The 11,005-nt window shown below is 35.0% G+C and overlaps 1 protein-coding gene across 2 annotated transcripts; it reads left to right on the plus strand.

The window, feature by feature from the left end:
• The first annotated feature begins 976 nt into the window (after window positions 1-976).
• LOC108373240 (V-type proton ATPase 116 kDa subunit a-like) lies at window positions 977-6,826 on the plus strand. Of its 2 annotated transcripts, none has more exons than XM_017629105.1 (5): window positions 977-1,202; window positions 2,702-4,601; window positions 4,726-4,905; window positions 4,970-5,141; window positions 6,667-6,826. In XM_017629105.1, the coding sequence occupies exons 1-5, from the start codon at window positions 1,086-1,088 to the stop codon at window positions 6,758-6,760; spliced, it is 2,463 nt and encodes an 820-aa protein (XP_017484594.1). In that variant the 5' UTR covers window positions 977-1,085; the 3' UTR covers window positions 6,761-6,826. The 2 variants fall into 2 exon arrangements, with proteins under 2 accessions (XP_017484594.1, XP_017484593.1); XM_017629104.1 differs by having other exon boundaries at window positions 1,086-1,202; window positions 2,702-4,597; window positions 4,668-4,905.
• Window positions 6,827-11,005: the final 4,179 nt, after the last annotated feature.

Here is an 11,005-nt window from a genome sequence, read left to right on the forward strand (position 1 = left end):
AAATATATAAAAACAAATTCTATGAGTCTGCGAAAAATTGTTCTCTGCTTTCTATGTAGTTCATATATAGAAATTGGTATTTAAAATTTTTTTTTTTTATTTATTCATAAAATTTTTAGAAACCTTATTGCTAAGACCACCTATTTAGCACATCTTTCGATTAGTCTTTCGAAAGATAGAAAAGAGCTTGCAAGATAGTAGCCAGAATTGAAAATGGGCCAACATACAAATTGTAAACATTTAATAGTTCAATATTTTGCAGTACGAAGTCCGGCCTGTTGGGGGCCCGGCTATTTTATAGAGCAATTTACCATTTGCTCTTCAGTTTTGTGCGTGAAAACCTTTATGAAGCTCTTATAAATTTGTCTCATCCTGGTACGCTCCAGCTCCTAAAAAAAAAAACTGCAGAAAAAAAATGTTCCCGAATTTTATAATTTTTTTTTTTTGAGCTATGACTTTTTTCTAACGAACGAACGATAACAAATATGAACAAATCAACGATATGCGATAAGCGATATGCCGCTCACTGATAAGCTGATCTACGCGACACGCTGAGTTGGGCAACAACACAAACAAATTTGAAGTGACAAAATATACTTGATTGTTCATTATCTAACAGCGGCGAACATAAAGTAGCAACTTAATAAATAACACTCACTTAAGCCATAAAGTCATTGTGTGTCAAGTAATGACACAAGATATCACATATAAACAATATAAAAACACTTAATCGCTTTCTTGTTGAGCACTGTAGCGCGATTTATCGATAGATTTGCTTGCCGATAATGCCTGCGGGGCGGCCGTTTATATTCAGATATGTACATACTTTTGAGTGTGTGTGTTAAGAAATTATTGCTTTCGTATTTTAACTTTGCCACCAATGTACTCGCTAAACTCTTATAAAAATAAATCGAGGTAACAATTTAGTTTACATTTTTCTTTTTAGCCACAAATAAACATATCACGAAATCAACTGCTTATACAAACACACACACACACGTACGAAAAGTGTCGTGTAATAGTGCACACTAGTGTTGTTCGGCAATCTTGATAACCAACCATTCAATTGTGAAAGAAACGTCAGCATGGGTGATATGTTCCGCAGTGAATCGATGGCCTTGTGCCAAATGTTTATACAACCGGAAGCGGCGTATTCATCGTTGGCCGAACTGGGCGAAAGCGGTTGTGTGCAATTTCGTGATGTAAGTGCATACATATGAAGGTGTTTGTCAAAATAAAACAGCAACAACAACAACAACAATACAATGTATGTATATGCAGTAAGCGCAAAAATTGTTGACATCCCAAGGTTTAGCATCCCAAAAAAAAAAATGAAAAAAATATATGAAGTACCTAAAATGTTTACGGTTCACTCAACCCGCTCACCGGCATTGCAGCATTGTTTTACTACTTTACGACATATGCATGTATGTACATTAGAGTGCATCACAAAAAAGTGACATTTTTATTAGGTATATTTTAAGATTTCCGCCGAAATATTTCTTCAAAATATTACCATTTAATTGAGCTGCACCCTTTCGAAAATATCAACAAAAATCGTATTATTTTGATTCTGCTGATAAAATTAAAAAAAAAAATGTGTGCAAAATAGGATGCTCGATTATTCGCCTTTTTCCCCAAGTTCGCGTTTCGAGTTATTCGAAAAATTTCAAATTCAATGAAACTTATTATATGAAAATTATTAAGAGCAGAGCTTTAATTAAGAAAAGAGCAAAACAAAATAAAAAAAATTTTTTTTTAGATCAAAGGTTAAACAAATTTCTCTTCTGCCATAAAAAAGCTTTTTCGGAGATGGAGCAAAAGTGTAGATCTTTCTATTCGTGTCAAAACATTAAGAAGGGTTACATGAATTGGAGAAAAAACTGGAACTCGAAAACTTCGAAATACTCAAAACTTTTATTGAGAAATCAAGAAATAAAAAAATGGTTTGTTCGTTAAAAAATCCGATTCGATTCGATATTCGAAAAATGCTGATTTCAAAAAAACGGTGGAAACCAGCTTATAAGAACCGAGTCAAACACTCCAATGCAGACCTTTTAAGCTTAAGCTTTTCTATCATCTGAGGAGGTTTTTGGAAAACTTATTTTTTAAAAACTAAACATGTTTATAAAAAAAAAACTCGGGTCCAGCTTAAACCTTAATATTTTTACGAAATATTTCGGCAGAAGTCTTAACCCTCAGTACAAAAAATCAGCCTCTGAAACTAAAGATGTAAAAATTTGTGTATCGGCTAATTTTGGGTCATTGATTTCAAAAATACAATCAAAAATTTTATAAAACTGTTAGTTTTACCATTATTCAGCGTCCATTATATTGGACAGTGGTACTCTAGATTTGTAAACAGGAAAGTTATATCAATAGTTTTTCTTTTTTTCTTTTGCGAAATATATTTCAAAACTGAGAAATGCGGTAAATGAGAATAATATACTTTTTCTCAAAACCACTGTTTTAAAAACAAAAGCTCTTATTTAAGAAAAAAAAGAGCTTTAGTTAAAAAAAAACTTTGTCCAATATATTGAACAATTGCACTGAAAGGGTTAAAATATAATAAATTATAAGATTTCCGATGGAAAACCGGTCCGATTTTTTTTTTTTGTATGGAGAGTGATGCACCCTAATGTATTATGGGTAAATAATAAATTATTTTGCAAAATCATTTTTCGTTTCATTTCATTTCCAGCTGAATGCTCAAGTCAGTGCTTTCCAGCGCAAATTCGTTTCAGAGGTCAGACGCTGCGACGAACTGGAGCGTAAAATACGATACATCGAAAATGAGCTACGCAAAGATGACATCAATATAACTGAGGTGCTACACGAACCACCACCACCATATCCGCGGGAAATCATTGACTTGGAAGCGCAACTGGAAGTGGTCGAAATGGAAATACGTGAGCTCGCCGGCAACGCTGTCAATCTGAAAGCCAATTACCACGGCCTGCTCGAACTGAGACTAATGCTTGAGAAAGCGAATGATTTCTTCGCCGACACGGAAGTCATCAAGATGACTTCACATCGTTTCTCAGACGCTGTCGAGTATGCGCCACCCTTGCCCGGCCAACAACAACGCGGCCAACTGGGCTTTGTGGCTGGCGTCATTAACTTGGAACGCTTCTTCTCATTGGAACGCATGTTGTGGCGTATTTCACGCGGCAACGTATTCATCAAGCGTAGTGATGTCGATGACACGTCGCCCGATTTGAATACGGGCAATCAGGTCCCGAAAGCCATCTTTGTCGCCTTCTTTCAGGGCGATGAACTAAAGCAACGCATCAAGAAAGTGTGCGCCGGTTATCACGTCTCACTATATCCCTGTCCGAGCTCAGCTACTGAACGTCAAGAAATGCTAAGCGATGTACGCATACGTATTGAAGATTTGCAGCTGGTACTTAATCAGAGCGAAGATCATCGCAATCGCATATTGGTCGCGGCGGCGAAAAATTTACCTTATTGGTCGGTGATGGTTACCAAGATGAAAGCGATCTATCATACGCTTAACTTCTTTAATATGGACGTGAGCAGCAATTGGCTGATCGGTGAGGGCTGGGTACCGACGCGTGACCTGCCCGTAGTGCGCAATGCGCTCGCTAGAGGTTCGACCAAAGTGAACAGCACAGTTAGTTCCTTCCTGAATGTGATCGAGACAAACGAACAGCCGCCGACCTTTTATAAAACAAATAAGTTTACACGTGCCTACCAGAATTTAATCGATGCTTATGGTCTCTGCACTTATCACGAAGTTAATCCGGCGCTCTACGGTTGCATTACTTTTCCTTTCTTGTTTGCGGTGATGTTCGGCGATTTGGGACATGGTTTCATTCTATTACTTATTGGTCTCTACATGGTGTGGAAGGAAGAGAAACTGAGCCAAATCAAGGGTGAAATATTTAATATATTCTTTGTGGGCCGCTATATTATACTACTTATGGGCCTATTTGCCATGTACACTGGTTTCGTGTACAATGATATCTTCTCCAAATCGTTTAATATTTTTGGATCAGCATGGCATGCAGATAGCATACCTGTACCTAATGGAACTTTCAATGGCGGTGAATTGATAATGTTGGACCCTTTGAATAGCTTGAATGCGGTTTATGCCTATGGCATCGATCCGCTTTGGTCAGTGGCTGAAAATAAGATCATCTTCTTGAATGCCTACAAAATGAAGCTGTCCATCATATTCGGCCTCTTACACATGGCGTTCGGCCTTATATTGTCGCTCGTTAATTTTGTGCATTTCAAGCAATATGCGCGCATTTTCTTAGATTTTTTGCCACAACTGCTCTTTTTGATGTTCCTCTTCGGCTATTTGGTGTTCTTAATGTTCCTCAAATGGGTGAAGTATTCCGGCAGGGCAACAGAGCAGGTTCTTACGCCTGGCTGTGCACCATCTATACTCATTTTATTCATCAATATGCTGTTATTTGGCAACACTGAACCCAAGGAGGGTTGCAAGGAATATATGTTCGAATACCAAAAAATCGTGCAAATAATAATTGTGGTGTTGGCAGTTATGTGCATCCCATGGATGCTGTTGGGTAACCCGCTGCTGGAGGCACGCAAGCGTAAACAGAGAGTGGTAAGTAAATACGGCTCATAAATGTTTAAGAGTTCAAATAATAATTGGTATTTTTCTATTACGTACTTAGCTGACAGTGGCCACAAATGGGATCACAAATGAAGCATTTGAAGATCACAACAACGCAGTTGCGAGTGCGCCAGCTAAACCAACGGCGTCAACACACGACCACCATGAGCGTGATGAGGACGAACCTATAAGTGAAATCTACATCAAACAGGCCATACACACTATCGAATATGTATTGAGTACTATATCTCATACGGCCTCGTATCTTCGCTTGTGGGCTCTGTCGTTGGCGCATGCGCGTAAGTACATACATATATTCGCTCCAACTTGTTAAACAAATACTTGAAAATTCCGTTTTTTTAGAATTATCAGATGTTCTGTGGAAAATGTTGATTCATGTGCCTATCAGTTTTCCAATGCCATTCGGTGGAATTATGTTGGGAATTCTCTTCACACCATGGCAATTTTTTACGATCAGCATACTCGTTATTATCGAAGGATTATCGGCATTTTTGCATACTCTGCGTTTACACTGGTAAGTAATTGAATTAGCTATTTGTATTTAAGTATTCAAGAAGATCGTTTGATGAAAGTACGTCGGCACGGAAGTGAAATTTCTTGCTATTACCCGCATAGTTCACTGTATTACACACGTATTTTTCCGCATAATAATGAACAATTATCTTAATCATAATTCCAATCTTAATCTAAATCTTAACCTTAACCATAATTCCGCTAAACTTAACTGCAACTTTTACTTTAACTTTAACCCTTATCTTAGCCTTAACCTTAGCCGCAACTTAACTTAATTTTTTTTTTTTACCTAAACCTTAATCTTAACCTTAACCTTAACCTTAACCTTAACCTTAACCTTAACCTTAACCTTAACCTTAACCTTAACCTTAACCTTAACCTTAACCTTAACCTTAACCTTAACCTTAACCTTAACCTTAACCTTAACCTTAACCTTAACCTTAACCTTAACCTTAACCTTAACCTTAACCTTAACCTTAACCTTAACCTTAACCTTAACCTTAACCTTAACCTTAACCTTAACCTTAACCTTAACGTGAATCTTAAACTTAATTTCAATATTAATATTTTCTATCGAAATCTTTATCTCTATGTAAGTCTTAGGGCCGTTTTCGCCATCTATGGTTAACACTAATCCCCAGTTAAACATCTTAACCGACGTAATTGACTCCATGTATAAAATACTGTGTTGATAACGTCGGCAAGGATGTTTAACTGGGGATAAGTCTTAACCAGAGATGGTGAAAACGGCCCTTAGTCTTAATATTAATCTCAAATATAATATTGATCTGACCACCATCGCCTGCCTTCTTCTGTCTATGTTTCACTTCCAAAATAAATATACAAGGCAAAAAACTAAAATTACAATTATCTTCTTATGAGGGGCTATTAGTAGTTATCTGTATGAATACTCGTGATTCACACAACGTAAAAGTCATAGCTCCCGAAGTGACGGAAGTTAACAGACCTTGGGCTCCCATTCAGCGCGTCAAATAACATGGAGATATAGAAGTTTGGTTCCATAAGCAGAAACTTTTTTGTTTTTTTTTGTAAACCTGTATAATTTTGTAAAAAGTTAACGAAAAATAATAAAATTTGTAGCACTCACTTTGGTGTAAAAAACCAAAGGAGGTTAATTTGCAAAATCTATGTTCGCTATTTTAAAAACCCTCATTAGAGGGTTAACTTCTTTGTCGCCAAACAAACGAGAGGACGGTATAGTAAGTGGAAACAGAATCTCATTTTCGTTATTGGTCTTTCCGACAGGGTAGCAGTACGATTTTTCGTTCCACAATTATCAGAAACAGATTTCTTCGAATTAAAAAAGTTCAAAACCGCTCCTGGATTACATTTTAAACCTGCTATTCCTGTAAACGGCTGAGTATGGCGACTCAAAAGACATTTTGTAATTAACGTATACTGGATTCAAAATTATTATATTTTGTATTTTATTTCGAATAATTTTCACCATTTGTAAATACATACATATATATATTTTTTTTAATAACTGCTTCTGTCTTTTGCAGGGTCGAATTCATGAGCAAATTTTACGATGGCGTTGGTTACGCCTTCCAACCTTTTTCCTTTAAAGCAATACTGAACGGCTCTTACGAAGATTAGAATATACTTTTGGATTACATTTTTTGATGAAAAGAAAACTACTATATTTAGCCACGAAATCGACATTAGAAAATATGTTGCATAAGAAATTGTACATATGTATGTATATTGCACATCAAAGTAATAGTAAAGTTCTTAGATGATAATGGAGATGGACAAATTCAATTACCTCTCTGTAATTAAGAGACATGTTAGTAAAGATGCGTTGATAAGACACGTCGAGTATTTATTTTATTTAATAAATAGTTTAAACAAATATGGAAAAACTTTAAGGGTAGTTCTTAAAAAAAAAAATAAGAGAAATTATCATGTAACAGAGAGCAGATCGAGTCAGCAAGTTTTGTGAGTGGTTATATTTACATACATCGAAATTTTAGCGAAACTATTAAACAAGGAACACACATATGCAAGAACCAAATTATAAGTAAGAACTTTTTCAAAATTTTTTATTGATAAATACAACAAAGTTTGAGAATTTAAAATTTTTTGAAAATTTTGAAAACATCAGCGTCCAAAATTTTTTTGAATCGTCAAGAATTACGAAAATTTTTTAAATTTTCAAGAACGCCGAAATATAAAAATGTTTTCAACATACGAAAACTTTTAATTTCGTTTGATCAATATTGTATATTCGACACTTTTACTTAAAAAAAAATTGTTAGAATTCTTACAATTCTCAAAATTTTTTAAAAATAAAAAATTTCTAGAAATCTAGTATTCATCATTATATTGAGTTATTGGGATTTACTAAAATTTCTCAAATTCAAAAAGTTTTGAAAGTTTAGAAAATTTTGGAATTCCACTCAAGTTATTAAAAAGGGGAAATATCAAGAAATTAATAATTATCAAAACTCTAAAAATTTTAAATTGCGGTGATTTTTAAATTTACATACACGATATATGTTGAAAAATTAATTAGATTTTTTGCGTTAAAAATTAGCGATAGCGAATGTTGGAATCCGGCTGTGGGTAGAGAAGAACTTGAGCATTTCCGGTATACGTTAGTTGCAACGGAAGGGACTAAGAAGAAGACGAATAATTGGGAATGACTCTTAGCATAATTTTAATCTTTATTTGTCAAAGTCCGATGCAACTATGAGAAATACGTATTGGGAAAAGTGAGGTGTATTTAAACTATATACATATACGACCCACGTGGCATTTGGCCCATTTTGTACTTCGTTTTATTAGACAAAACGGAATATGGATATGCCCAAAAATATTTTTTTTAATATCAGCTTACATTAAAGGCTTCATTTTCTTGCTCAAAATTCTTTACGTATGTATGCCACTTAAGTTACAAAAACAATTTGTGAGAGTGAAAGGCTTATTATTGGCATTAACACCCTGACTGCTTACCAGTGTAAACAAATGAAGTACACAGTAATAGTAGCAAGAATGAGATTATCAGCAACAGCAGCAACAACAATAAATATCCGTACTGCTTTCAGTGTAACATAAACAAACAGAACATAACAGTAACAATGGATGTGAACAAAGCGGAACTAACACACATAGACAGTTGAATAGATAATTTCTGAAATGCTGAAGGACAACAGCCTCAGCCAACAACAAAAACACGAATGACGTAACAACAACAATCTAAATAACCTGGTACACATGAATAATAACAATAACAGTTAGCATTGAGAGCGCTTGTGCGTCAACCCAGTCGGCAATTTGAAGAATGCTTTCAATTCACAACGTCTTCAGGCAGAGCTTTTTCAATAGAAACCCTTTCGTTGGAAGTTTCACGAGATGTTCTTCGAATGGCTCTGATGTTCGCAGACATGTAATTTCATGGGATTATACACATTGGTGGACCAGCCTCTCCTAGCGACGAAAGCATTAACCTATTTAATTCTGCAAAGAAAAATGTTTCTTAACCTGCCTACAAGGACGTCCGAGAGAATTTCTGCAACCGGCGGGAAATCGATTAAGAAAAGTGCACTGTCATCTGCGATGTACATAAATAAGTAGATGTCATATCACGAGGAAATGCCTACCCCTACGTAACTTAGCGTAGACTGGGACCTACAAATCTCTTTGTACTCTATATCCGTTGTTATAAGTCTTACGTAATACAATTGTCAATTCTGGCCACCATATTAAAAGCTCTTTTCTGCCCTTGAAAATGCATACTTATTGAAAGATCTGCTAATGAGGAGGTATTAGCGTTAAGCTGTATATATATATTTTTTTAAACAATAAAAAGTATTAAAGGGTAGACAATTTTAATTAAGAAAAAAATACAAATTTAATGTAAAGAAAAACAAATAAAAAATATTTTAAATAAATAATAAATGAAATTAAAATAATTTTTCATTTACTTCTTAAAACAATAAAATCTAAAAATTAAATTAGGAAAAGAAGAAAATTAAATTAAAGAGAAAAAAATTATAAAAGTTAAAAAAAAAATTTTATTTTTAAAACAAAGTCGGAAATTTAAACAACAAAATAACAAAAAAACTAGATATGTTTATATATTTGGAAATCTAAAAATGAAAAGTAAATGAAATTAACAACAGAAAAGCAAACTAAGTTTGAGGAAAAGCAGTGTTACTAAAAATTAAAAGAAATTAAAAAATATTTATATTTTTTTAAATAAAATCTAGAAACTGAAAGAAAAAAAAATTAAAAAAAAAAAATTTATTTGAAACGCAAAAAGCTTAAATAAGTTCCTAAAAATTAAATGAATTTAAAACGAAAAATATTCTTCTTTTCAAAATAAATTTGCGCATTAAAAGAGAACTAAATTAAAAAAGAAAAAACTTGAATTAAGAAAGAAAATAAATACTTAAACCCATTTCTAAAATTTAATCAAATTAAAAATACTAGATTTTCCTTTCTAAAACGTTTCAACGCTAAATATCAAAAAAAAAATTCGATTACAAAAGAAAAAAAATTTAATTAGGAAAAAATCCGCTGCATGAGGACTCCAACTCGGATCTATTGAATGGCTCACTCCTCGATTGAAATTGTTGGAGCGACGCAAGCTAAATGATATGCAAGTGCTTTCTCTAAAAATAGCTTTTCAGCACGAGTGATGAATGAGACAGGGAGAAAACCCCTTCCCAGGATACATCCATCCACCAGGAAACTTATATAAGTAAGTTCTATAGCTGTCCGCATGCCACTGGAAAGGCAGGACTGCTATTCACTATAAAGTAACGCACTATCCCGTTAAGTGACTCTTACAATATCTGTTCCTCACGCAAATGATGCCTTCAAACTCCAGCTGGGTGCACACTAATTCACGTGGGGTTGGATCATCTTCTTATAGAGTTAATTCATATCCTCTTTGGCAGCAGAACTTCCTGCTAAATACACTGCAGACACAATTGCAAAATTAAGGCTGTGAGGTCAGGTGCTTACAGTTATTATCTTGAGTTTACGCTAGTAGAAAAGAATCCCTCAATTCTTATCTGATCTAGTACGAGGCACTCTTGAAACTTTAAAAGCTCAGACTACAGAAAAATTATTCCACACAAGTATCGCTTATTGGGTGCGATGGGATGAGTACAAAATCTTGACCGTGTAACCTAATTTCATGTCATTATGCTCCGATGGCTCTAAATTATTCGCAAGGGCTCTTACTTACCCTCAGTTGTTCTACTATAATAACTAAAGTATAATTTAGCAAACTCGCTTGTTTTTACAAGCCACCACTTTGTGGGAACAAATGTGACGTGTCTATAGTCGAATGACTTTTACATTATATACATTATATATAATACATTATATAACGTAAGTATGTCGCAGCTGCCGCAGTGTCGTTTAATTTGATCCGTTGAACCAACTGACACCACGAGTCTCTCTTACCGAATCACCGAATAGGTATTACTTCATAGAAGTGGTGGACAATTAAGTCCTCCCAGTAGTACGAACGAACCGACGCCAAATATTTACGTGCCATAATATCAGCTGACGAATTCCATGCAGCTCTCTATTTACCAGAGGACTGATACATTTGTATAGCCTACTTTTCCACCAATAACTTACTTCCTAAGGTCGACTGTATCTTTCTTTTTTTTCTTTTTTTGGCGCTGTAACCGCCTAAGCGATTTTGGCCGAGTTCAGCAAAGCACGCCAGTAGTTTCTCCTCTGTGCCAACTGACGCCAATTGGAAACGCCAAGTGAAGCCAAGTCCTTCTCCACCTGATCTTTCCATCGCAGTGGGGGCCTCCCTCTTCCTCTGCTACCACCAGCGGGTTCCGAGTTGAATACTTTCAGAGCTGGAGCGTC

Source organism: Rhagoletis zephyria, unplaced genomic scaffold (assembly GCF_001687245.7).
Source record: "Rhagoletis zephyria isolate East Lansing unplaced genomic scaffold, Rhagoletis_zephyria_1.1 Rzeph_scaffold_06501, whole genome shotgun sequence".
Classification (NCBI taxonomy): domain Eukaryota; kingdom Metazoa; phylum Arthropoda; class Insecta; order Diptera; family Tephritidae; genus Rhagoletis; species Rhagoletis zephyria.

Coding starts and splice junctions, on each gene's coding strand:
- LOC108373240 (XM_017629104.1), top strand. CDS start 1,086: ATGGGTGATATGTTCCGCAGTGAATCGATGGCCTTGTGCCAAATGTTT. Junction 1,203..2,701: donor GTTGTGTGCAATTTCGTGAT/GTAAGTGCATAC, acceptor TTTCATTTCCAG/CTGAATGCTCAAGTCAGTGC. Junction 4,598..4,667: donor GCAAGCGTAAACAGAGAGTG/GTAAGTAAATAC, acceptor TTACGTACTTAG/CTGACAGTGGCCACAAATGG.